The sequence below is a fragment of the Prionailurus bengalensis genome, chromosome C1 (genome assembly GCF_016509475.1).
Source record: "Prionailurus bengalensis isolate Pbe53 chromosome C1, Fcat_Pben_1.1_paternal_pri, whole genome shotgun sequence".
Lineage (NCBI taxonomy): Eukaryota > Metazoa > Chordata > Mammalia > Carnivora > Felidae > Prionailurus > Prionailurus bengalensis.
Window position 1 is genome coordinate 15,224,013 of NC_057345.1, and position 27,598 is coordinate 15,251,610.

The 27,598-nt window shown below is 40.3% G+C and overlaps 1 protein-coding gene and 1 long non-coding RNA gene across 48 annotated transcripts in view; one reads left to right on the forward strand and one right to left on the reverse strand.

The window, feature by feature from the left end:
* The window catches only part of EIF4G3 (eukaryotic translation initiation factor 4 gamma 3), a 315,357-nt gene that overhangs the window by 35,937 nt on the left and 251,822 nt on the right, over positions 1–27,598 (reverse strand). For 25 of the 47 annotated variants that reach the window (XM_043574005.1, XM_043574001.1, XM_043573993.1 and 22 more), the window contains 7 exons: positions 12,983–13,129; positions 12,299–12,574; positions 10,862–10,966; positions 8,625–8,757; positions 5,588–5,682; positions 3,253–3,346; positions 1,529–1,646 (listed from right to left, as the gene is read on the reverse strand). In XM_043574005.1, the coding sequence (XP_043429940.1) occupies positions 1,529–1,646; positions 3,253–3,346; positions 5,588–5,682; positions 8,625–8,757; positions 10,862–10,966; positions 12,299–12,574; positions 12,983–13,129 (968 nt within the window). Of the gene's footprint in view, positions 1–1,528; positions 1,647–3,252; positions 3,347–5,587; positions 5,683–8,624; positions 8,758–10,861; positions 10,967–12,298; positions 12,575–12,982; positions 13,130–27,598 lie in introns of those variants that run through there. The other 22 variants (XM_043574008.1, XM_043574007.1, XM_043573996.1 and 19 more) reach the window with 4 other exon arrangements.
* On the forward strand, positions 17,222–27,529 carry LOC122480051. Its single transcript, XR_006296505.1, has 3 exons — positions 17,222–17,332; positions 22,952–23,142; positions 27,480–27,529. It is a non-coding gene; the product is annotated as an uncharacterized LOC122480051 (long non-coding RNA).

Sequence of the window (27,598 nt, forward strand, 5' to 3'; positions counted from 1 at the left end):
TTAGAAATTAGACAATGATACCGTATTTATTCAGAAACTTCAAATATAAGTAAAATATTTTGAGAACCAAGTAGCAGAAGTAGTTTTTGAGTGGCCAAAGTCACATACTTTCCTTAAGAGAGAATCTTCCTATCTCCCTAGGCTTCTTTTCAGACAGTTCCCACCAGTTGGGCAGGTAGTTCCTTGGTCCATAGCAGGCCAGGAGCAGCAAATGAAAAGGAAGAGAGGAGAAAGGACTAGAGGCACGACAGTAGTCTAACCTCTGAAAGAACATACACAAGTACTCAAAAAGCAGAGCCATCAGGGGAAATCTATGGCAGAGCAAAGAGCCATCAATAGCACAAATGATGCTTCATGACAAGCTGAGCCATCACTAAAAGCTGAACTGTGGTAAGCATATTTTACCGTAGAAGCCAAGAGAACAGCAACATAGTTAGAAAGTCTACCTGGCCAAATTGACTACAGTAACAAAAAAGGAAAGTTTGAGAGTTTAAAGCAACTTCAGCTCTAAAAGTGCTTATGTCAAAAATTTTGAGGAGTGCCTGGCTGGCTCAGTCAGTAAAGCATGTGACTCTTGATCTCAAGGTTGTAAGTTTGAGTCCCACACTGGGTGTAGAGATTAAAAATAAAATCTTAAGAAAATGAAAACTAAAAATTTTGTTCTCGGTCATTATACTACAGGTCTTCATTCCCTATAAACCAACCAACAGAACACCTGACTGTATCAGTCCTACAAAAAAGAAGGTAGAAAGACAGTACAATACAGAGAGAATAGTGAGAAACAAAGGACAGCCTGAAACAGAACTTGAAGAACGGTATGACAGAGAAACATATAGGTAGGCTGTCATGCTCTTTAATTCACATGTTTCGGAGTGTTAGGTTAATCCAGAACATCCTGATGCATTAGTTTAGCAAGCCCTCCACCAGCCTCCAGGTGGTAGGAGGGTGGGTCTGACTTTCTTAAGAAGCAAACTATTATACTGGGGCGCCTGGGTGGCTCAGTCAGTTGAGTGTCCGACTTTGGCTCAGGTCATGATCTCACAGTTTGAGTTTGAGCCCCTTGTTGGGCTCTGTGCTGACGGCTTGGAGCCTGGAGCCTCCTTCGGATTCTGTGTGTCTGTTTCTCTCTGCCCTCCCCTGCTTGTGCTCTGTCTCAAAAATAAACATTAAAAAAAAAAATTCTTAAAAAAAGAAACAAACTATTATAAACTTGCCAGGTAACTTGCCCTTCCTTTCCACCCCATCCCAAATCTACCACCCAATTATGTTCTTATCTTGGAAATTACAGAACGTGAAGATCAAAGAGGGAATAGAAAAACAAAATCAACCTTAGGGATAAAAGGAATCCATGCACAGAGATGACCATCATAATTTACACGGGTGTGTGAGTGTGTGAAAGAGAGAAAAAGAATAATAGAGAAAGAGAGAAGGAGAGAAGGAGAGAGAGAAGGAGGAGAGAAGGAGAGAGAGAGAACAGACATCCACAAGTTAGTCAGTCTTCAGTTAACATGGAGCGTGGGCTCCATACCTGGTTAAGGTCCGTCGGGAATCAAATTCTAAAGGCGTAGACGATGTAGACCCTGAGGGTGCTGGAGGTTGCAAAGCAGAGAATCTGTTTAAACTGGAAGCACTTGACCGTAAGGCATCTATAGGTGTTGAGGATTGAGGGGGGAAAAAATACAAATCACATGACTAAAATGTAGCTTTTAATTCATCTGGCTCTCTAGGGAGGAAAGGGGGGGTGTTGTTTGAGACTAGGTATTTCTAACAAGTTTAACAAGGTGATGCCAATCTCCTCCACAAACTATACTCTTAGAAGTATAATGTTAGAAGGAATTTGTCTGTAAAAAAAATTTTTTTTTGAAACCTTTGTTCATTATAACCATTTGCTGCTTTAAAAACATAATTAAATTATCCTAGATAGGGAAGGGGGTGGGAGTGGTAGACAGGAAAGGAGGGAGGCAAGCAAAAACAAAACGAAACAAAACAAAATATTGCACTTAAAAAAGCTAACTAATAAAGGTGCGCCTGGATGGCTCAGTCGGTTAAGTGTCTGACTTTTGATTTCAGCTCAGGTCATGATCTCAGGGTTTGTGGGACTGAACACCACACTGAGCTCCGTGCTGACAGTGCGGAGCCTGCTTGGGATTCTCTCTCTGTCCCTCCCCGGCTACCCCTCTCTCTCTCAAAATAAATAAATAAACTTGATAAATAAAAATTAAAAAATCAGAGGTCAAAATTACTTAGTAGAAGGGAAATATGGAAAGGAAGTTAATGTAGAAGTTTTATTCTTCTAACGTTTATAAAACATTAACGTTTTATACTTTTCTACTGGACTTCATCAGCTTTAAAAAGATGTGTCTGTGGAGGTGCCTGGGTGGTTAAGGGTCTGACTTCTTCTTAGGACATGATCTCCCAGTTCATGCATTTGAGCCCCGCGTTGGGGTCCTTGCTGACAGCTCAGAGCCTGGAGCCTGCTGCAAATTCTGTGCCTCCCCCCGCTTGCACTCTGTCTCTTCTTTCACTCTCAAAAATAAACAAACATTAAAAAAAAAAAAAGAAAAAAAAGGATGTGTTTGTGATGGTCTAAACATTTGAGTCCTAAGGTCAAATCTCTGAAAGTCTGACTTTTGATAAAGATTTTGAAAAATATTTCAATCTGGGGCGCCTGGGGTTAAGCGTCCGACTTCAGCCAGGTCACGGTCTCGCGGTCTGTGAGTTCGAGCCCCGCGTCGGGCTCTGGGCTGATGGCTGGGAGCCTGGAGCCTGTTTCCGATTCTGTGTCTCCCTCTCTCTCTGCCCCTCCCCCGTTCATGCTCTGTCTCTCTCTGTCCCAAAAATAAATAAACGTTGAAAAAAAAAATTAAAAAAAAAAAAACAAGAAAAATATTTCAATCTAATTCTTTTACAACTCTCTTATCCAATTCTTCTCAGAAGAATGAGATTCCCTCTTCATTTGCGATCCCAGTAATTCTCTAATTATATTGAATTTATGAACAACAACAACAACAACAAAAACAACAACAACAAAGGTACCTAGGAGATTAAAGTCTTAAACAGCCTAATTGAACTCAAAAAACTCTAAATATTTAAAACACCTGAAGATCCATATTGTGAGGGACACCAGTAAGTTTGGGCATGCTTTGTCTATAGATCTTTTCCTAAAACCATTATTAAACGATTGTGGGAATGCACTATACGGTGAATACTAGACCACATCCAGGTTCCGGAGAAGGGACACGTTACACTTACCGGTCTCACTTGCCTTTGCTCCACCACTGCTGCCCTTTCCCCAACTGCCCAGCTGTGCTTTAGGTACCAGCTGAATTTTCTCATCAATTGTGGGCTGTAATGTAAGTGACCACAAGCCAATTATAGGAAACATTCTAGAATGTTTTATCTTCTTTTTCCTTCAGTACAGTGAAAACCAACTTTAGCAACAAAACAGTGCTTGGAATGCCAATTTAAGAAGTATAAACTGGAGCCGTCCATATTCAAGTGGTGCTCCCTGTACAACCTGCTTGGAAACCAGCTTCCACAGGGTAGTTTAGAACCCCTGGTCTGGAGAATGCATTCAGATGGTGTGAGAATGCATTCAGATGGTGTGCCGTTTGACTAAATGTAAGCAGTTTCCAATCATTCCTCCTGTCCAGTAATGCCCAGTGATTTAAAAAAGAAGTAAAGGAATATACAAATTGTGTAGACTACAAAATTAACTCCTTAATTTCTTCACATTATTGTCAGAAAACAGGTCAGAAGGCACAAAGATTTCACATTTTAGCAAAGCCAGATATAGGTGGGGGCTAAGGATGGAGAAGTGGAGCGGCAGCATTCAATACCGGGGGGGGGGGGGGGGGGGGGGGGGGGGGGGGGGGGGCGGGGGGGGGCGGGGGGGGGGGGGGGGGGGGGGGGGGTGGTGGGGTGGGGGGGGGGGGGGGGGGGGGGGGGGGGGGGGGGGGGGGGGGGGGGGGGGGGGGGGGGGGGGGGGGGGGGGGGGGGGGGGGGGGGTGGGGGGGGGGGGGGGGGGGGGGGGGGGGGGGGGGGGGGGGGGGGGGGGGGGGGTGGGGGGGGGAGAGAAAAAGCGAACATAGTATTAGATGGGAAGTTAATAACGATGTCAAGCTCTACAGGGAACTCAACATTAGCACAAGTGGATAGAATTACAAGGTAATACTAATAAGAAAACATATACCACAGTAAGGTACAATGTAGCTCTTTGTAACAGAAGTGTTAATACACTCTAACAGCACTGCCTAGCTCTATGACATGCTTTCACACAAATCTCTCCTAGTTAACAATGCATTTGTTGAATGGTTTTGAACATTTTCTACGATATTTAAGTATAGTACTTGTAGGATAACTGTCTGAATATACACAAAATTTATTAAAACAACAACTTAAAATCTTTCAAAATATTCAGGAAATAATGTTGTAGCTTATTATCAGCACTATTCTTTTTATAGTATCCATGCGTGGAAACAGTATTAGTATTTAAAAACACAAACACCGTTATTCAATATTGATATAATTTTCAAAGATGTTGGGGCTGACGCTGGAGGAATTCTCTAAACGTGTAAGATTTTGGCTAAAACCATCTCTCGTAAGAAGTGGATGGGAATCAAGCTGTATTCAGCGATGGAATTCCTGCCCTGAGACACAAACAACTAGAAGAATGTACCAGAATCTTAAGAGAATAGGATCCTAGCTAATTAAAATCAAGAGATCTAGACAGCAAATGTTCTATGCTGAAGCAATACTTTGACATGAAGATGCAAATGACAGCCCATCTTCTTCCAATTTTCTCAAACTCTTTTTCTTTCTGTCAGTTATCTTCTTTCATTTGATGTTTTCATGTTAGCTTTAGATTGTCTTTGGTATCCTACCAGCAGGTTGCCAATTTTCAGAACTACGGAAAGTGTATTACACAAGGAAGGTTCAAATTAGACTTGTAAATGATTTATAAATCTACTGGGCTGTAGAAGTTTCCCCTTTTACAAAAGATAATGCCACTCCTCTATGTTCTCCAAGTTCTTCACCCTACTTAGGGTGATCAACTTTTGCTGAAAACATCTGCCAGGAGAAACCCTTTCCTCTTACCACCCATGGATTCTCAAGGGAGAGGAAAGCAGAATGTATTAAATCTTTATCACAGGATGATTTCTAGCAGTGGGTCCTCTTGATTTATTTTAGGCCTTGAATATGGCAAACTGTTAATTCCTTTCAAGTTAGGCTTAAACAGGTAGATGCTTCTTCCCTAGAGCTAAGGATACATTGTATAAAAGATCATAAGGGACTATAGCTTCTGAAGTACCTTTATTATCATCTCTCTTATACTAAGCATCTGATAACTTTAGGAATTAAACTAGTCTTTTCCCCCTTAGTAAGCCCTCCAAGAAATAAAAAGGACTAACATCAGGACAAGTACGTAAGAATACACTGATAAATACTGTCATATAGCAAAGCATCTACTTTAAAAAAAACCACTCCCCCATAAACTCTGCAATGTAGTTATTTTATATAAGCAAGAAATAATTGAGAGTCCCATTCTCAGGTCGATGTTAAGTTGCGTCATAAATGTCATACTCACCTTAGTGATTTTAAGGAATTTTGAGGGGTCTAGTACCCGACTATTCTTGGCCCCCTGTACAGTGTTCCATCCACCTTCATCCACTCTCTGGACACCTGCAGGGAGAACAGGGTGAGTCAGTTTCCCACAAACGCAAGTCAGTTTGACAATGAAAGAGTGAGCAGTATTTTCAACTCAGCAGCTCCAATCAAAATCAAGGAAAAAGACAAAAGAAACTGTTAAAGCACTGCTGACAGTCTTTTTAATGCCTACAACATGAACATATCGGATAGAAATACTGTGGAACATGCCCCACCGAGAGGAAATTAACGGATAACGTGAATAGAGATTTGGTGATAGACAAAGGAGGGCCAGATCTAATGTTCATAGTTAACACTTCAGATGGAAATTATTTATTAGAAGGTTTGTTTCACTTGATGGTGTTAAATGACACAGTATACTTGGATCACCACCCCCGCCCTCCAACCTATCAACTGCTCAGGCAGAAAACCCTGACTCTTGTTTCTCTCACACTTGGCACCCAATCTGTCTGTAAATCTTGTCGGTTCAACATATTCAGCATCTAGCTCTTATTACTACCAACCCTACCACTTTGGTTTTCGCCAGCGACATTTCCTCGATTAGTATAAAACCGTCTTCACTAGCTTCACTGCTTTCACCCCCAACTGTTTGCATCATAGCGGCCAGCAAGAGCCAAATAAAGTACAAGTCAGGTCCTATCACTTCTCCGCTTAAAACACTTCTGGTTACCTCTCTTCATCTCACTCAGATAAAATCCCAAATTACTCATAAATGGCCTCCAAGCTCTGATTAATCTGGACTCCTGCGTCTCAGGCCCCGTCCTCCACTACTCTCTCCCTCTGCTCAAGCCACACTGGCCTCCTTGCTGATCCCTGAAAATGCTATTTCAAGGGCCTTTTACTTACAATTCCCTTTGCCTACAAACCTTCCCCCAGATGTGCCCACGGTTTCATTCCCTCATACTTGCTTCTGGTCTCCGCTCAAACACTAACCTTAGCAGGCTCCCAAACCACCCTATTTAGAATTACACCTCAGGTGCCTGAGCGGCTCAGTTGGTTAAGCATCCACGGCTCAGGTCATGATCTCATGGTTCGTTGAGTTTGGGCCCCATGTCCGGCTCTGTGCTGACAGTGCACAGCCTGCTGTGGACCCTCTGTATCCCTCTCTCTCTGCCCCTCCCCCATTCACACGCTGTCAAAAATAGACATTTAAAAAAATAAATAAAATTGCACCTTTACCCACCAAGCCTGGCATCACCTGCTTTCCCCCTCTCTGCTTTATCTTTTTCTCTAGAAAAAGTGATCGGACAAAATTACGTATTTTATTTGAGTATTTATTTTCTGTCTCTCGGGTATGATGTAAGCTACACGAAGGAAGGGACTTTACTTAGTCTCTCCTGTTAAGCAATGGGCACTTATACGTGTTGAAAGAAAGACCACCCAACTGTCTACCTAAAAGCTTTTCTGATCCTCACACACTTGATTGTCTCTGTGCTATCTGATGTTACTGAGCATGAACAAACTTGTTTCTTGTTTGTTTCTTATACCCTAGTGCTCCTTCCTCTGCAGTTGTTCTTTATATGTCAATTTCCCAAGAGTCCTCTTCTTCCTTTGGTCCTCTGTAGACATCTTCCATGGACTGGGCTCTCTAGTTCAATAATAAATAAGAGTCATTACGTGAAAGGCACTGTGCTACGTACTAGGGTGAGGAAGGTGAGGAAGCATGGTGTCCCATGGAACTTAAAAGTATACTTTCTTTCCTGGAGGATTCACCTCTCATATGTTCAGTATGAGCCCTACGGTGTGTGCACCAGTTGCTAAGCTGAACCCTTGACACACAACACGTCTTGCCACCCTCACACAAATCCTAGCAACCACTATTAGATCCGTTTTACACATTAAGGGACTTGTGCAAGGTCATGCGGCCAGGGTGTAGGGGAGCTGAAATGCAAACCCAGACAGTTGGCTCCAGAGTCTAGTAGGCTCTCGACCACAATACGACTACATCATCCAGCAACTTCCGGCTCACTGAACAGCAGACTGGACAGATAAGCATTCTTACTCGGATACCCTCCTGCCATCTCAAAATAAACACTGATCATTTCCCTTCTGAAAAAGGTTTCCTCTTCCATGTTCTTAAACTCAGTCAATGGATTTTCTACTTTCTCGGGTGTAAAATGTCTTCCATTTCACCTTTCATATTTTTTTCCTATTTCTTCCTTTTAATAATTATTATTACCAGGATTTCAGCAGGAGCGACATTTCTGAGTTCAGTGTTCCCCTTTGACTCATCGTGTTAAAAGCAATAGACTTCTTTTATTTACGTACATCTAGCATGACATTACCCCTTTCTTCAAAACCTTACAATGGGACTTTAAGGTCAAAGATATCAGTTCTTAATCTGGCTCCATTCTTCCAGACAAACATTTCCCACTGATTCCGAACACTTAAATTTTGCTTCAGTCAGGTTTGTTTATGCCTCTTCACAATATATGTTTATTTTACTTTCATGACTAAGATTATTCCTTTCCTTCCCAAATATTTACCATCCACCAGGACCGAGTTCAAAGATGCCTTCCTCAAATAAAGATCTCTTCCAGCTTCCTATCTTTCTCCTCCTCCTCTGAATGTTAACAATCTTAATTGAGAATACATTTCATACTTGATAATATCTCCTACTTGCTTGACAAATGTGCCTGTTATTAGTTTGCCTTCCTGGATAAACCGTAAGCTTTCAGAGAAAAGAAACTACATCTTCCACTTTTTTTTATAGCCCTCACCAATACTGAGCACAGAAAAGATGCTCAAGAAAGTCCTGTTGATTATTGAGGTTAAAGTAGTCCAAGAAACCATGCTTTGTCCTGCATTCTTGGAGAAATGGCTTCACTTACCAATTACCACTCTATTGTTCAGTTTATTCTTTCTGATGTCACTTCAAACCTGAATACAGAATTCTTAAACATCTGTCCCTCAGTCTCCCAAGTTTCCCTAACATCCCAGTGGACTCCACCCCTTACCTGTTCGTCTCTTCTCTTTGGTCATGAGCTGCTGGACCTTCCTTTGCTCTTCTTGTTCTTCTATTTTAGCCTCTTTGTGAATCTGTTCGATAGTCTTAGGCCCTTGATCTGCTCTTCGAGATACCCAGTTGCACTATAAAAGGAGAAAATAACATTATCAACCAGAAAACAGAACATGAACATAACAATTTTTTATACTTCTCACTGCTGGAAAAGTGTAAAATACATTTAAAAATCTGTACTACAACAGTTTTTCATCTGTTTTACAGACGGCACTGCGTGCAGTCTGAGATTAGATATAAAGAATTAAGTTTGTCTCAATAAACCTTGAACTACTGTATACTGAGTATTCCAAAAGCCAATGAATAAAAAGCTAGAGGGAAAGACTGGCCCAAATGTATTTTTTTAAAAATACTTTTAGATGTTTATTTATTTTTGAGAGAGAGAGAGAGAGAGAGAGAGAGAGAGGCTGATTGATTCAGAGTATGAGCAGAGGAGGGGCAGAGAGAGAAGACACAGAATCTGAAGTAGGATCCAGGTTCTGAGCTGTCAAGCACAGGGCCTGATGCGGGGCTCAAGCTCACAGACCGGGAGATCATGACCTGAGCCAAAGTCGGATGCTTAACCGATTGAGCCACCCAGGCACCCCCCAAATGTATTTTTTTTTTAATATTTTTTTTTAACGTTTATTTATTTTTGAGACAGAGAGAGACAGAGCATGAACGGGGGAGGGGCAGAGAGAGAGGGAGGCACAGAATCGGAAGCAGGCTCCAGGCTCTGAGCCATCAGCCGAGAGCCCGATGAGGGGCTCGAACTCGCGGACCGCGAGATCGTGACCTGAGCTGAGGTCGGACACTTAACCGACTGAGCCACCCAGGCGCCGCCCAAATGTATTTTTTAAAAATCATCTTGTGGGGCGCCTGGGTGGCTCATTTGGTTAAAGTGTCTGATTTTTTTTTTGGCTCAGGTCATAATATCAGTTTCATGAATTCAAGCCCCATGTCAGGCTCTGTGCTGGCAGCACAAAGCCTGCTTGGGATTCTCATTCTCTCTCTCCCTCTCTTTCTCCCTCCCTCCCTGTCTCTCTCTGCCCCTCCCTGACTTGTGCTGTCTCTATCTTAAAATAAATTAATTAACTACAAAAAAATCATCTTGTATATTTGTAAAGAGGAACCAGAAGAGGAATCAAGAAAGCTCAGGACTCTCTGGCCTTGACTTAATCTGAATTATTGGTACTTAGTTCGTGTCACATTCCATGGGGGATTTAAATCAAAGATGACTAGCATTTTTCATCCTCCTATATCATAGTTCTGATATCCTACAAAAGTGCCATCTCTCTGGCCTTTGGTTATCCTATTTAGGACAAGTTGCTCCTTACAATTACACTTCTCCCTTTCCTTCCCACCATAATCCCGACAACTGACATAAGTACAAGCAGTAGAAGGCACGGGTGAAGAAGTCTTTTATATTTATTTACATTCGTTTACATGTGCTGGAAGCGAGGATGGCAAATAGGCACAAAGTTCTGATCAGCTCGTAGTGGCTTCAGTAATAAAAAGGATCGTGAGGTCACATTTAACCTTAGCAAGATAACCAATGCTATCTGGTCTGAGTACAGGGCAGGGAAGGGACAGGACCTGCATTCACATTCTCTAGTTTAGGGTCAGCCGCAGTATATTCCCTGCAGGAGTTAAAATAAGAAAGAGACAAAAGAGGTGGTAGTGGTAAAACACTGCACCTGTTATGAGAAATGAGAAGCGGCAGGAGCACAAGGGGATACACAGGAAAAACAACAGACAGCAACATGTCCTATGAGCTGGGCACTTGACACGATCACCTCACTGAATCTGTACCACACATGTGCAATGGAGGCAACATCCCCATTTTAGAGAATAGAAATGTAAGGCTCAGGGAAATGAAATGGAATCATGTTGAAGGTGAGGCCTCCTGAATATTTAGTAGCCTAAGACTAAATTTAATTGACCAATCTGAATTCAGAGTAGCGGATTTAAAAACAGCAATGTGGTTTGATAATTAGCTTAGAGGGAAGAAATGTAACAGGCAGGTATAGATGCTTCGTGTCCTTTCACACAGCTATGTCAGGGAAGTGTGTCAACTCAGGTTCTGGGAGCCTCTCCTGCAGCATTAAGTTTTTACCTATGTAAATACTAGGACACACTCTCCAACCCAATTCCTTAAAAGAGACTGGAGTAGCTGGCTTATATTTTCTTACTTACCAGCCTTAGGTCTATCACATCCTGAAGCATGAATCGAATCCTAGATGAGGTTTTTCTTTCTTTCACAATTTTCTCCATCTGATTAAAATACTGGTCCATACGTGGCTGCAAGGGGTAAAACCATTTAGTATTCCTGAGTGAGGAATTCAAGTGTAATTTTACCATACAGAATTTTTAAATGGCCTAAGGACACAACTTATAGACAAAAGGTAATGTGGTACAAATTTTAATTAAGCATCCACAATAAAGGTTACACATTCTGAGCAGCTGGCTGTAGTCCTGTGACGGATTACAGGTCAACAGAATATAAATCGAAGCATTATACTGCAGGCAGCCCCTGAATCTTCTTTAAAAGAGAGAGGTGGCTGTAGCCTTTGCCCATTTCCAACCTTCTCTGCTGAGAAAGATAAGGACAAGGGCCATACATTAGGGATGACAGAACTTTAAGCTGGACGAACTGGATTATTTATCATCTCTGAGCCACCAGACCTACCTCAGACTTCTTACCTCTGAACTTTATGTGAGTGAGAAATAAACCTCAATCTTGCATAAACCACTGATATTTGGGATTTCCTGTCACAAACAAACATAATCCCAGCTGCTTCAGAGGTTACAAAACATTTCTGACATTATTTATAGCAAACATTTCTAATTTTCCTACCCCTTATGTGGAAGGCACCATGTTATGTTTGAACCATAATATTTTTAACGGTTTCTTTTATTATGGTTAGATAGCTTTGTTGCTGATTAGAGCATAAATGTAAGAAAACTACTAGTTCTGGGGCGCCTGGGTGGCTCAGTCAGTTAAGTGTCCGACCTCGGCTCAGGTCATGATCTCATGGTTCCTGAGTTTGAGCCACGCATCAGGCTGACTGCTGTCAGCGCAGAGCCTGTTTCAGATCTTCTGTCCCCCTCTCTCTGTTCATCTCCTCCACTGGTTCTCTCTCTCTCTCTCAAAATAAACAAGCTGAGAAAGAAAGAAAGAAAGAAAGAAAGAAAGAAAGAAAGAAAGAAAGAAAGAAAGAAAGAAAGAAAGAAAGAAAGAAAGAAAGAAAGGAAGGAAGGAAGGAAGAAACCTACTGGCTCGTCACCTCAGTAGCACCCTCCATCCCAGCCCAATCCCACAGCAGCTATTCTCCTCTTATTTCTGCCCACAATTTGTTATACAGAAAAATGGCCTGTGAAATGGTCATGCAGAAAATGGACAAGGGACAAATAATCTGAACAATTCCCAAACTGGCCTTCATCTAATCTGGGACCCTCTTCACTTCTGCCTGTGATGGAAAAGTGGTAAGGAGCTCGAGGGCCACACACTGACAGTGCGAAGGGCAAAAGGAGAAAAAGCAGCAGTCCAGACCACTGGGGCAAGATGGAACACTTTTGTTGACAGTCCCAACCGAGGCCCCACTGGATGCTTCGGAGACTGTGGGCTTTTACCTTTGCTTTCTCAAAGTCCAGGTCTTTGCCTATGGTGGTGAGCAGGCGGCAGAGGCACTCTAGGGACTCCTCGTCATGGTTCTTCAGCAGCTTCACCACACAGTCATGCATGATAGCTTCAGTCAGCATCTTGAGTTTAAAGAGCTCTCCAATAAACTTGATATTACCAATGGATCTCCGCCGGGCTTTGTCCTTAGCTTCTTCTAGTTCGTCATGAAGCCTCGTCCTCTCCTCTGGCTGTTGTGTAAGGAATGACAATAGAAGCTTGGATGACAACTGTACGGCACAAGAGAGGACAGGAACACACACACTCTGACTCATGGTCTTATCCTTTGTGGGGTCAGGGATACCCTGTGAGAATCTGAAAGCAACTTTAGACCTGTTCTATTCCTCAGAAAACTAAACTACCCCCCCAAATTTGCATCCATTTCAGGAGATTTCTGGAACTCAGTGACCTCTCTGGGATCCGGGCTCTGAATTCCTGTCTGGGAAGGTTTAGTTGCTCAACCATGCAGCACGAAAAAGAATAAGGCGTTCCCCTGAACTTCAATACTGTATCTCCACATGAAAAAAAGGCCATAAGGCATCTACTGACATAGCAGGGAAATGTAGCCGGTTTCATGAAAATTCTATTTGGTAACACTCAGAAGCATAAGCACACTGCTTTCCTGTGAAAATACTCACAGCACTGGCAGCCTCGAGTTCTTTCTGCTTCTTTTCAAAGACATCATCATCTGCTTTATCTTTTTCAAACTCTTTCTGGCAACGGTTCAGGAGCAGCTTCCGGAAATTCACTGTGTTACCAGGTTTGTCTGCCATGGGTACTTTCAGCTGCATCCATACAGGAAAATGCAAAAACATCAAGATTACTTAAGACATTCAATCATTTTCTCAAAATATCTATTTTATATTTGTGTTTAATGGTAACATGTCTTAAATTTTATACAGAAAAGATATACATTCCTCTCATAGAAGTGTACTGTACCTTTTATGGCTGGTTTGCCTCTAGTTGACTTTGATGTCCATGTAATATTGTAACAGCTATGACTCCGCCCTTACCTAGACCTTTGTAACTCTACAGGGTTATTACTATTGTTTTTCTATTACCACGGTAGTTAAGTTTAAAGGTTTAAAGGAACAAACAGAAATGACATAAAGCAGGGAACAATTTCATGGCTATAGGAAAACTGTTGTGGGTAGGGTCCTTATTCTAGAAAAAAAGCAGAAGAGGGGGACCACTTTAAGGATTTTTGAGATACCTCGTCTTCAGGGGAAAGTCATAACTGTGATGCTGGTACTTACCTGTACTATCAATACACTATGTTTACTGATTACTTTTTATGTGCCAAAAGAAAATACTAGTTTTCCAAAGGTTCAATCTAAAAAATGGCCACCTTAGAAACATTCTTTGACACACAGGAAGACCCAGACTGGACAGGGTAGAACCCTGGAGGCAGGATGTGTACAAGGTTTCCATGCAAGTCTCATAACTGCTTTCTAGTGACAGCAATAGCTGGTATCTTAAAGGTTATTTGTAACCAAACGCAGAGCCGTTCTTATAAGAAAGTGGACTGGTGCAATGACTGACTAAAATATACCATTTTATAGATGAAATGCCCCAGAGTGTCATTCTGAACAGCTACTGTGTAACATGGCAAAATGACTTTTCTGGAATCACAAAGTGGGTCCCAAAATTCTGAAATGCGTGGTCTTTGCCCTAAGTTTAACGGGAGAACCTGGTAAAAAACAGAACGTCCTGTATTTATACTCACAAACAAGTTACTGTTACCAACCACAATGGACTTGGGAGAGCTGCTGATTCAGGCTGAATGGCTAGAGAAACTTCTTGAGAACTGAGTACTATGATGCTATACTGGGTCTGTGCTAGAACTGACGGACACTCTCCGAGAGATTCCCTATGACACATAAAAGACCATTTAACAGACCAGTTCTTCTTTTTAAGACTTTATTTTAAGGTAATCTCTATACCCGACGTAGGGCTCAAACTCACAAGCCCAAGATCAAGAGTCGCACACTCTACTGACTGAGTCAGCCAGGCACCCCAACAAGTCCGGTTCTAACCAACCAAGAGAGCAAGTGTTTCATTACACCTTCCCTGCCCCCCGCCAGCAGGAAATATTAACTCAGGAAGAGGGTAAGATCACCAAAAAAAATTTTTTTTTGACACACATAAAAAAAAAAAAAAAAAAAAAAGTTAAGATGTCCTTAACTCCAAATTCAGGCCATAAAAATGCAAGTGACTACAGATCATTTCAGGCAGGCCTACTCAACAATTGCATGTGAAGGCAGGCATTTAATCAGCCTTCAAGAAAAGAAATGCTGGGGTGCCTGGGTGCCTCAAGCTGGTTAAGTGTCTGACTTCAGCTCAGGTCATGATTTCACGGACAGCTCAGAGCCTGGAGCCTGCTTTGGGTTCTGTGTCTCCCGCTCTCTCTGCCCTTCCCCCGCTCTGTCTCTGTTTCTGTCTGTCTGTCTGTCTCTCTCTCTCTCTCTCAAAAATAAAATAAACTTAAAAAAAAAAAAGACTAAGTTTAAAAACAAAAAAGAAAGGAAAGAAAAATGCTACATGGAAACAAAGGTTTTCCAAAGCACAAACCAAAAGTGGACTGTATTTAGAATATACAACAATGCACTACGAAAGAGAACCAAAAAGCACATCCACAAGCAAGGTAGTATATAATAGAAAAACAACATGATATCAGGTTCCAGAACAAACTAAAACTTTAAAAAATCTGCAGAAGAAAAAACCAGCAGGTATTTCCAACTTGCTGTTTTGTTGAAACACAGAAAACCAGCCAGATCTATCCAGCTTCTTGGGATGTTTACCAGCATCACCTATATTAATACTACAGGCATAACTGGTAAGACAAAGATCACCTGGGCCACAATCTATCAGCTCTAAAGAGATGTTTCTTGTATTACAGATTGTACCATGCAGAAAATGAAGAGAATGTGGACAACAGTATGAAACTCTAAGCCACTGTCTCACGGTGAGAGGGACCAGAATGAAAATGAATCAAAAAGATTAAATAAATAAAACTTGTGACAGTCTGATTTCCAGGAAACAAGTAGAAATGGCAAAAGGCAAGGGAGAGCTTCCCTATACAAAAAGTGTAAAAAGCTTAACCTTTTAGACCTTTTCCATAAGGAAGGCTATTCAAAGTTTTGGGTTAAAGAACAAAAGAGAGGGGAGCCTGGGTGGCTCAGTCAGTTAGGCGTCCGGCTCTTGATTTCGGCTCAGGTCATGATCTCACAGTTTGTGGGTTCTAGCCCTGTGTCTGATGGTGCGGAGCCTGCTTGGGATTCTCTCTTCCTCGCTCTCTCTCTGCCCCTCCCCTGCTCAGCCCCCCCTTCCAACTGTAAAAAAAGGATCAGAAGATATATATACTTAAAAGCAATTCTTTTCTTAAAAATGTTTATGGGGGGGGGGTGGGCAGGGGCAGAGAGAGAGGGAGAGAGAGGATCCCAAGCAGACTACGTGCTGACAAGCCTGACCCCACAAACTGTAAGATCATGACCTGAGCCGAAATCAAGAGCCGGACACCTAACTGACTGAGCCACTCCTAAAGGCAATTCTTTTAACCCAAGTTTCAGTTTCATCCTCCAGAACAAGGGAAACACAATACCTGTGTCTAACCCAGAGGACAGCTTTGAGCATCTAATGAAGTGAGTTTAGTGGAAGCACTATGTAAGTCACAGAGGATGGGATATTTGAAACACTGAACATTAAGCTTCAATCCTTTCCACTGCAAAGGAGGCATTCCAATGACTGCAGATTGAGGGACATTATAAAATAGCTGTTGAAACAGGTACTTTGGAGACAGTCTTAACTCCAGCTCTGCCAGGTGACTTTGGCCAAGTTATTACTTAGCTTTACCAAACATCTATTTCTTTCTAAATGGGGATGATAACATCTTACTGGAAATTACATGAGGGCAGTTTAAGCAATGCAAATGATAGTGGCTGGCACATCATCAAGAGTCTAATAAACTAATATAGCTATATTTATACACTTGGAGCTACATTTCACATGTTTATGATTAAAAATTCAGGGTAATCTAAATTATAGTAATGCAGATATCAAAGAAAATATATAAACAAAGTTAGCTCACCAAGTAATTAGGGAGAAAACCACAAACAGCAAGAGAAATGACCATCTGCTATCCGCAAATGATGACAATGAGAGATTTCACATGTATAGGTCCTAAAAAGCATGATTATGCAGAAGTGTTTTAGATACGGTCAAATGAAGATACTGACACCAAACAATCAGTGGAATGAATGGCCACAGATCGGCAAGTACATTTATCTTCAAGCGGATGAATGCCTAGCTATACTACCCCCTGAAGACTTGTTTGGGAACATGCTTTTAATGTCCTCAGGGATGGTTATTAACAGGGTGGAAATATGGAAATAGGCTAACGAGAACATGTTCTCTGAGAATGGCTGGTGATGCATGGTAACTTTTTTTGTTCTTGAGATGATAAATTCAACAGGGTGATGACATTATTAAGTCAGCCTTGTTGTCTGCTGGACACTGACTGGTCAGAAGACCCAATGAAATTGTTTAGTTAGAATAGACAGGAAGAGTGAATGTCTCGGTCTGCTAGGGCTGCTATAATACCATAGAATGGGGGCTTAAACAACATTTATTTCTCACAGTTCTGGAGTTTGGAAGACTAAGACTAACGTGCCAGTAGATTCAGTTCTTAGCAAACACCCTTTTCCTGGTTTACAGACGGCTGCTTTCTCATACATCCTCAAGGGGTGGAGACAGGAACCTCTAGTATCTCTTCCTCTCCCTATAAAGGCACTAATCTCACCATGGAGGCTCCACCCTTATGACCTCATCTACACCTAATTACCTTCCAAAGGCCCCACCTACTAGTACCATCAGACTGGGTGAGGACTTGAACATATGATCTAGGGGTGTGGGACACGAACAAACAGTCTTTAACAATAGACAAGGCAGACGTCTGCAAGTGTGATTGTGGATAATAGCAAAAACCAAAGGTGATGTACAACAGTGAGAAAAAGATCTCTTTAGATAACTATCATTTTCATTAAGCAGTAGTCCATGATCAAAACCAAGATAATGTGTTTTAAATGAGCTGCTTGAGGAAGTTGCTCAGGGAGTAAGGGAGTCAGGGGGAATATTTCAGTAAGGCTGAATATTTGGTAAGCTAGAACACTGGAGAGCACCTAAGCTTTTCATGTTTACACAATAGTAAACTGCGTGTCATCTCATATTGGGAGGAGACCTGTCCACGTACCGGTCACCCAGCAATCTTGGCTACGAATGTTGCCAGCATCGGGTAGCCATTTGCGTCAAGCAACAGGACCTGTACTGCTGCTGATAGATTTGCTAGTGTTGAGGGGAGATACTTCTTATCCCTGAAAGGATCAAACTCCTTGAGAGTCAGCAATGGCTGCCAGCAGTGTGTTAATTACAGTAGTCAAATGGAAGACTAGAAAATGAAAGGACCAGTCCCAGCAATGCTTACCATGGCCTAGGGGTCATTTTGCTCTAAAAGCATGTCCTGGTTTGAGGTAAAATATTTGAAATGACTAATGTAGTGGCACCACTATGTTAGCTCTAAAATGTGAAGGGAACAGTAACCAACCAATTGTCCCAACTATCACTCATGAATCCACGGTGACATAGTATCCTCCATCAGTAGTTATCTCCTGACCTTAGTAAATCACCTATTGAAACTGAACGAAATACATACTCCAAAAATACTACAAACAAATCTATCAAACTGTGACGCTGGTTAGATACATCTGAAGAGGTATATAGCGGTGAGAGATGCCCAAAAGATTCAAAAGAGTTCTGAAAGGGCAAGTCATTTCTCCTCAACGTTTCTTTAAAGCATTTTTCATCTGTTATCAGGCGAGCTGCACGTCCCTCCTCCTCCAGTTGACTCTAGCCACTTGCTGTTGCCCACGGCTGACTTTTCATGTCTGTACTTCCAGGCATTATTTCTGATGAGATTTAAGTGTGTCTCCTTTATTCCCTTAGTGACTCTTCCTATACTCAATCCTGCCATTCTTTCCATGTCTTGCTTTAAAGCACTTGAGCAGTGGCAACATGAAACTTCTGCAAATGGCATAACAGGACACAGAATGCTCAAAAATCTGCCCTCAGTGCCTACCTTTATAGCTGAGGTATACATGCCTGCCGGAGCAAAGATAAAAAGTAAAAAAAGAAACAATACAGACGTTGGGCATATAATCAATTCAAGTTGTTATTCTTTCATTCATGCATTTACCCTCTTATCCCCAACATATGTCTGAGAGTCTATGATGTGGCCAGGAACCATTCTAGACACTGGGAATTTAGCAGTGAAAAAACAAAAAAAACAGCAACAAAAAACCCAGAAAAAGTACCTCTCCTTAGGAGTTTACATGCTAATGGGGTTTTTGAGATGTGGATTGGGTTTGAATTATGATTAAAAGAAAAACACAGGCATTTAAAATTACCAACAATCCAACTAAAATTTTTATTTAACTCCAGATTTAGACAGAGGATGTTTTCTCTTATCTACTCTTCCCCATTTGCCATTCTGAACGGTCCTCCTCCTAAAAGAAGTACTGAATTCTAGTTAAATGCTGTGCAGTTTGTAAAGGGAGTTCTGTGGGTCTCTCAGTCACTCCTGGTTGAACTAGTGAAGGCAGCGGCCAACTCGACAGGCACCGCTTCCTATCGCTTACGATGCCCTTACGCCTGATGTGCCAGAGGTTTCACTTAATACAGCTGTGAGGAGCAGGAAGCTGTGTACATGTATAAATGTGTCTGTGGAAATAATAAAGGTGGCATTTACAGAGTAACTTGGGAAAATCAAAACTATTACATATCAATTTCCTCTGTAAATCTAAAGAATTTCTTGCTTAAAAGCCTATCCTTTAGGGCACATCACGGAAAACTGACACAACAGAACTGCCTTCTCTAGCCCTCACCTACATAAGTACTACAAAGTCACATTTTACATGGAGGTGTGTGATCCATGTAAATGACATGGAAGCCGAAAAAAGGTTTAAAAACTGCTCAAAACTGAGAACAAGTATTCTCTTAAATCTTAAAATCTCAAAAATCTGGGCCAGGTTTCCCAACCTTGGCCCTCATGACATTGAGGGTAGGATAATTCTTTGTTGTGAGGGCTGTCTTGTGCACTGTAAGACGGTTAGGCATGCTGAGCCTTTGCCTACTAAGATGCCAGCAGCCATAACCAAAAATGTCTCTAGGTATTGCCCAACGTCCCCTGAAGAACAAAACCACCCCTGGTTGAGGACCACTGATCTAGTCCATTGTTTAAGATTCTACCATTTAATACTCGAAACCTTTAGAAGAATAAAAGCCCTACTTAGGCAATTTCCTAACTTTCAGAGGAATTAGTGAAGAGGGATGACAGAATGGTTGTGAAGATCAAATGAGTCAGACATAACAGGTTAGCATATTCCGCAAAAAAAAAATACTGCTATTATTCCCACTACTCCACACTCTTACTACTCATGGCTATACTGTATGACTGGGTAGATAACCATAACCAGATTCTATTATTTGGAATGACCAACACTGATGATCCACGACAAGTGCCATAGGTCTACACGTTTCTTACAATCATGAATCAGGCAAAAGACTTTGCAATTTAACCTGTCTTGATAATACACACTGACAGTGATAATCGAGGTACTTAAATAACTCAATGAGTACAGTGGACAGAAAGAGAGCACCTCCCCTAGATGAAAGTTTAATTTTTTATTCACTGTCTTCAATTTCTCTTATTCCATTGGGAGGTGTCATTTCTCAAACTAATGATTATCATGAAAACAAATAACAAACCCAAAATAGTGCCCGTGGTCAAGAAAGTCTGGAAAATATTCCATGGAGTAGATCCTTCTTTGATTTCACAAGAAACATCAGAATAGTAAATGGAAAGACATTTGCTTAAATTGGCCTTAGTGAGACATATTAACATTTTGATTTTGGACAACATTGGCCCAAAGACATGCCATCTTAAAAAAATAATTGGCTAAGGGGTGCCTGGGTGGCTCAGTCAGTTGAGCATCTGACTTCGGCTCAGGTAATGATACTGCAGTCTGTGAGTTTGAGCCCCGTGTCGGGCTGTGTGCTGACAGCACAGAGCCTGGAGCCTGCTTCGGATTCTGTGGCTCCCTCTCTCTCTGCCCCTCCCCAGTTCATGCTCTGTCTCTCTCTGTCAAAAATAAACAAACATTAAAAAAAATAATTGGCTAAACTCCATTTCATTCCTTACAGCATATAAAATAATATGGTGCACATTTAAGTATTTATCACCCAACTTTGTTAAATCTTAGTTATTTTTCCATATTTGCTTTAGATCTTTTATTTATTTATTTATTTTAATCAAAGCCTTTTATTTTTCAGACAGAGAGAGACAGAGCATGAGCTAGGGAGAAGCAGAAGACAGAGGGAGACACAGAATCCGAAGCAGGCTCCAGGCCCTGAGCTGTCAGCACAGAGCCCGACGTGGGGCTCAAACACACGAACTGCGCGAGATCATGACCTAAGCTGAAGTTGGACGCCCAACCGGCTGAGCCACCCCGGCGCCCCTAGATCTTTTACTTTTTAAGAAACATTGGAGTAAAGCTCTAGGGCACACAGAATTTTATTATTTTGCTCTATCGCTTCTTTTTATTTTGTGTTTAACGATTTAAGTTTTAGCTCAATGAATTATGACAAAACAAACTCACATGCACACCACCAGGCATAGCACCAGGTCAAGAAATAGAACACTGACAGTCTCCAAGAGCCCTATTTGAAGTTTTCTTCCAAAACAGTAGTACTACCCCCCAGCCCCCATTATCCTGTAGTTTATAATAACTACTTTTCCTTGTTTTACTGCCTAAACATGCATCTCCACACATCAGAGTTTATTTTTATTACATTTTTGAATTTTAAATAAACAAATCACACACACAATATGTATTTCTTTAGGGACTGGCTTCTCTTGCTAAAGTTTATTCTTGTGAGATCCATCCATGTGTATTTAGTCACAGTTTCATGTTCACTGTGCTACTATGAACATTGTTTCAAAGTTTTTATCCATTATGAAAAATGCTACCCACATTTTTTTTTTTTTTAATTTTTTTTTTCAACGTTTAATTTTTATTTTTGGGACAGAGACAGAGCATGAACGGGGGAGGGACAGAGAGAGAGGGAGACACAGAATCAGAAACAGGCTCCAGGCTCTGAGCCATCAGCCCAGAGCCTGACGCGGGGCTCGAACTCACGGACCGCGAGATCGTGACCTGGCTGAAGTCGGACGCTTAACCGACTGCGCCACCCAGGCGCCCCAATGCTACCCACATTTTTGCATATGTTGCCTAGTATATAAGAAATGTACATTTATTGTTTATCAGTTGGATACATACTTAAGAATGGAAATGTTTGTTAAAGCAGAAAAATAACTTCAGCTTTTACAGCTGAGCCCTTCTTACCCCTTACATTCCCACCAGCAGTGCTTGAGTTCCTGGTGACTCACGTATTTGCCAACTCTGGGAAGATTAGCAATCTAGAGTTAATGCGTAGTTTTAGATCTAGTTGGAAAATGTCATTATGTTTGTTGGTATCATCTGAATGGCTTTTGGTGAAATGTAGATTTCAGTCTATTGTCCATGTAAAAAAGTTATTCTCTTAATGATTTCTATTAGCTTGGGGAAAAATCTAATATAGACCCTTTACTGGATTTTTGTAATTATCTTTTCCTAGTAAGTGATCTATATTTTTATTCCCTTAATGATATCTTTTGAAGGAAACATGTTAATTTTAATGTAGTCCAATTTACCAGTCTTTTCTTTTGTACACAGTGGCATTTGTGTCCTAAGAAACCTACAAATTATTCTTTTTAATATCTACCCCCCACCCTGGTTACTTTTTATCTTTTGTTGTAAGTAGCTTTACAATAACCAGTCTAAATGTTTTCCTTCCTTCTTACCTTTTATTTATTTTTAAATTCATGCTTGAGGTTTAGAGTAAATCACTTCAATCCGTGGCTTTAACATCTCAGCACTTGTAAAAAATTTCTCAGCCATTTTCTTCAACTATTGCTTTTTTCCCACTCTATCCTCTCTCCCCTTGGGACTCGAAGTAATGCAAAGTTTGAGCTTCTTGAATTTTCTCCATTGTTTGCCTTCCCTTCTGTATTTTTCTCTTTTTTTGTATTTCTGTGCTTTATTCTGGATTCTACAGACTCATCTTCTACTTCATAATTCTTTTCTTCAGCTGTATCTGATCTAGGGCTATTAAACCAATCCATTAAGTTCTGAATTTTATTTTAATATATATTCAGTTCTGGCATCTCTATTTAGTTCTTTGAAACTTTCTCATTCTCTGTTGAAAATTTCAACCTGTCTTTATCACCTTGAACATAATAAGTATAGTTATGTAATGTCTGTGCCTGATAAAGCCAGTATCTGGAGGCCCTGTGGGACGTTTGTTTGTTGCTGGTTCTCATTCATGGTGCCTTTTTCCCTTGTGAGATTTATTATTTCTAACTATGTACTGGATACCTTATTTGAAAAACTGTTCATAGAAATAACTGAAGACTAAGAAGATAGTTTCTAAAAAGGATTCATGCTTGCTTCTTCCAGATACCTAGCAGGCACTAACACTCTGAAATCACTATAATCGAAATTCCAGGACTGAGATCATTTGATGTTAAGCTACATACAGTACTTGTGAGACCAGGTCAATTTCTGATTCAACTGTTTCAAGGATGCAGTCCTTTGGAATCCCAACCTAAAATACAGGATTTACTGGAGCCTCTTCAGCCACTCTTCTGGTGAGTGCTGGTCCCAAATTCTGTCCTCCTAGCCCAACAAGTCTATGAAAAACAAGTTTTTCAAGATGTTTAGTTGCCTCTTCTAGGGGACATTTTACTAAATGTTTCCATTTTCTTTGGATTTCTACCTTTTCTAAGACTTTAGCCTTAGTAATTCTTTTATTTTAATGTTCAATTATTTTGAGAGAGAAAGAGCACGTGCACACACACATGAGCAGGGGAAGGGGAAGGGGAAGGGAAAGAGGGAGAGAGAATCCCAAGCCCAGAGCCTGATGTGGGGCTCAATCCTACAAACCATGAGATCATGACCTGAACTAAAATTGAGTTGGACACTCAACTGACTGAGCCACACAGGCGCCCCAGTCTTAGTAATTCTTTATGTCATTTAACTCTCTGATGCCTTCAAGATTTTTAAATATTTTGTTAACAAACTTTTCTAATTGTTGTCACCCATGGAACGTTGGTCTGGATCACCTAACTTATCAAAACTAGAAGCCCTAATACTTACTTCTGAATACTTTTCCTTAATCTTACTTCCTTTTCTCTCTTACCTTGAATTTGATGTTTGGTATCTCCATTTGGTATAGTTTTATTATATATGTATTTCATATGAACAAGCTTCATTTTACATATTATAAAAAATTACTGAATGTCATACTGTTATTCAATACTATTTTTGAGGCTGACACATGCTAATACATTTAGTATTAGTTCATTAATTTTAACTGCTATGTATATATATATTACTATTCAAATTCACTGACCAAATAAATTGTGGTGTACTATAATATACTGTCTTGTTTAGGCATGTTTCAGTTATTTCCTATTATTCATTGTTAAAATCAATAAAAAAATATTATTTAAAAAGATGGCTTGTGTACATTTGGTAATTTCTCTGGGGTATATACCAAGAAGTAAATTCTTGAGGAATAGAATATGCACATCTTCAACATTACTGTCTAAATACTCACCAAAGTGAAAGTGACTGTATTTAACTCTCAACACTTTTAAATTATTTCATTTTTTAAAATTGTAACAAGTGTGACTTGTACAGAATTGTGGTTTACTTGTCATTTCCCAAATCATGAATAACACTGAATATCTTTTGTTAAGTTCATCAGCCAATGGATTTTCATTTCTATAAAATGCCCATTTTTTTTTAACGGGGCTATTTTACTTCTTATGTTTTTTTCTCCTTAATTCTATATAATAACATTTTATCAGTTACGTGTATTCCAAATAGATCTCCCATGCTGTGGCTTTATCATTCTATTTTACGTATGGTATCATTTGCTGCATACCAAAGACTGCAAATTTTAACAGTCAAATTCGATACTATTTTCCTATTACTCACTTTGAATCCTAATCTTGCTAAAGGAATTTTTCCCCACTCAAAACTTGATGAAGATAGTCTCCTCAATTTCCTCCTAAAATATTAGTCTAATTTATTATTTAGACTTTCATTATTCATCTGATATTTAAATTTTCTATGTAGTAGGAACCAATGAGTCTATTCTCATTGCCCCCTTTTATTTCAGGCCCTCAGTATCTCAAAAGTGTATCAGCTATGATATTGAAGTCAGGACAGTGGTTTACCTTTAAGAAAGAGGGAAGGATACAGTTTTATTTATTGACCAGGGTGGTAGGTACGTATGCTCACTTTGTTGAAATAACACTGAGCTACACACTAATAATTTGTATGCTCTTTCTACAGGCGTGTTGTAATGGTGTGCTAAAGCTAGCTTGTGGTGGTTTGTAAGAGTCAGCTATTTGGTAGAAATTTTGTGAGTTAACTGTCAAACTGTCCCTGGCTTAAAATCAGCCATGAAGAAATCATATCATTAAATTTTACAAAAGTAACAAATAAGGAATTTTTATTTTCCCAAATACTATGTATGCTATATTTCTTTTTTCCAAGTTTTTTTGTTATTTTTTAATTTTTAAAAATTTATTTATTTTAGGGGGGGAGGGAGAGAAAGAGAGAGAGAGAGAGAGAGAGAGAGGGAGGGAGGGAGGGAAGGTGAGCAGAGGAGGGGAAGAGAGAGAAGGAGACACAACAGAAACAGGCTCTAGGCTCTGAGCTGTCAGCACAGAGCCCAACATGTGGCTCGAACTCACAAACTGAGATCATGACCTGAGCGGAAATTGGACGTCCAACTGATTGAGCCACCCAGGCGCCAGTTCCCCCCGAATTTTTTTTGAGAGAGAGAGAGAGAGAGAGAGCGAGCGTGCGCACGAGTAGGGGAGGGACAGAGAAAAAGAGAGACACAGAAACCAAAGCAGACTCCAGGCTCTGAGCTGTCAGCACAGAGCCTGACTCAGGGCTCGAACTCACAGATTGTGAGATCATGACCTAAGCCGAAGTCGCACGCTTAACTGACTGAGTCACCCAGGAGCCCCTGTCTGTTACATTTCAATAAAAAATGTTTAGGGGCGCTTGGATGGTTCAGTCACTTAAACATTCAACTCTTGAGTTCAGCTCAGGTCATGGTCTCATGGTTTGCGAGTTCAAGCCCCACATCCGGCGCTCTGCTGTCAGTACAGAGGCTACTTTGGATCCTCTGTCCCCCTCTCTCTCTGCCCCCTGCCTGCTGGTTTTACTCTCTCACAAATAAAACTTAAATAAAGAGTTAACTTAACTTAAAAAAAGTTTTAAAAAATATATCCTTTGGTTAATGATGTAACTCTGGGGGAATTTATGCTAAAAAAGTAAAAGCTTCAGCATGTAATGATAAATATACTTTGGTGTTTATTGCAGCACTGCTTGTGGGTGCAAGAAAACCCCCCAAAACCAAAAATCTAGAAACAACAGGGGGTAAAAGAGGAGGGAGAGAGAGAAAAAGGCTGGAAAACTTATGGTATACATATATTTTGAAATATTATGCAACTACTAACAAAGTATGAGTAAAATCTATCTTAGTGACCTAGGGATATGCACAAACATATTAAGTGGAAAAAAAGGAAACTGCAAAAAAATACATACATGATTTAATACAAACCCAAAAGTATTTTCTTTATACATAGGCCTATGTTTTTATATAGTTTTATGAACATAAATAAGATTGTGGAGGTACACGTCCATGCCATTCTCACGGACTGCCCTGGGAAGGGAAGTGTAACTGGTGGGGCTGCAAGAAAAGAGTAGTACCTCTTTCTGTGAATACTTCTATGTTGCTGAACTTATTCTAAGAAGTTATTTTTTAATTTAAGATAATCCAGTAAAGTTTAACCAGTATTATTTTTAAAAGAGTGAATCATAACAAAATTCACAGAAGTAGTTGGCTTATCTATAATTTCTTCCTATTTTAATCTAACTTCTATTATTGCCAGGCTTTTTCAAAGGCTGTTTTCATCAAGGATACTCTTCTATTAAAAAATCATTAACGATCCTTCACTGCCTATAGAAGTAAATCTGAAATTAGTAAGGAGCACTAAAATATGAGCCAGGAGATCTGGGATCTAGTCTTACTTCTAATGAGGGACCATGAGATGTCAAGGCAGCCACATGGAAAATGAGAGGCGCGAGATGGAGAATTAGTTTGCCTTCAGATAACTAGGGTACGGCACACGTTCAAAGGCAATATGGCAAGTGATTGAATAATCCTAGACTAGGATTCTAGTGCTGCCACTTACTAGTTGTGTGACCTTAAGCATGTTATTTATCCTTTTCTAAGCCTCAGTTTCTGATTCAGTAAGGTGGGGCTACTAATATTGACCTTTTTCAGGGTTATAAGAACCATTAAAAATAATATATATATAAAGCATCTACCCATAATGTAACCCAGTAGCTGCTGAACAGATGGTTTCTGTTATTATAAATCATCCTCATTCTACAGATAGCATTTCAGGACCTTTACAACCACCAATATATTTTTGAATTATTTAAGAATTACTACAGGTCAAATACTGGGCTAGGAACTTTACATACACCATCTCATTATGTTTTTTTATTATTAAATTCACACTTTATTATTAAATATTATCATTATAATAGCCTCAGATTGTATGGCTTAATCTTATTTTATGGATTAAAAAGTGAGGCTAAGGTTATGTAATTTTATAAAGTTACAAAGTTTGTAACAGTTCACTATAGTTTATTACAAAGTTTGCAACTTGCAGAGTAGGAAGTTAAATTTAAAATTTAAAGTCAGAACCATGAGACTCAAAGCCCGTTGTCTGTGACAGCTATGCCACGTGCTGCCTCAGATGTGAGCTCTTCTGGCTCTATCCTTGCCCCCTCCCCCGCCTCAGGCCCAGCTCGAACTCTACCTGTTTTATAAGTCTGTCAGTCTACCACCAACATAGTCATTTCATTTTTGTCCTACTTAATTTTTCAGTCTAGACCATCCATTCAGGCATCGACATATTGCAACATCACAGAATATGCCGTAAGTGATTTTTTTTTTTCCTGCTAATGCTGGGGTTTTTTTTCAATATGAATTTTAAATTCCTTAAA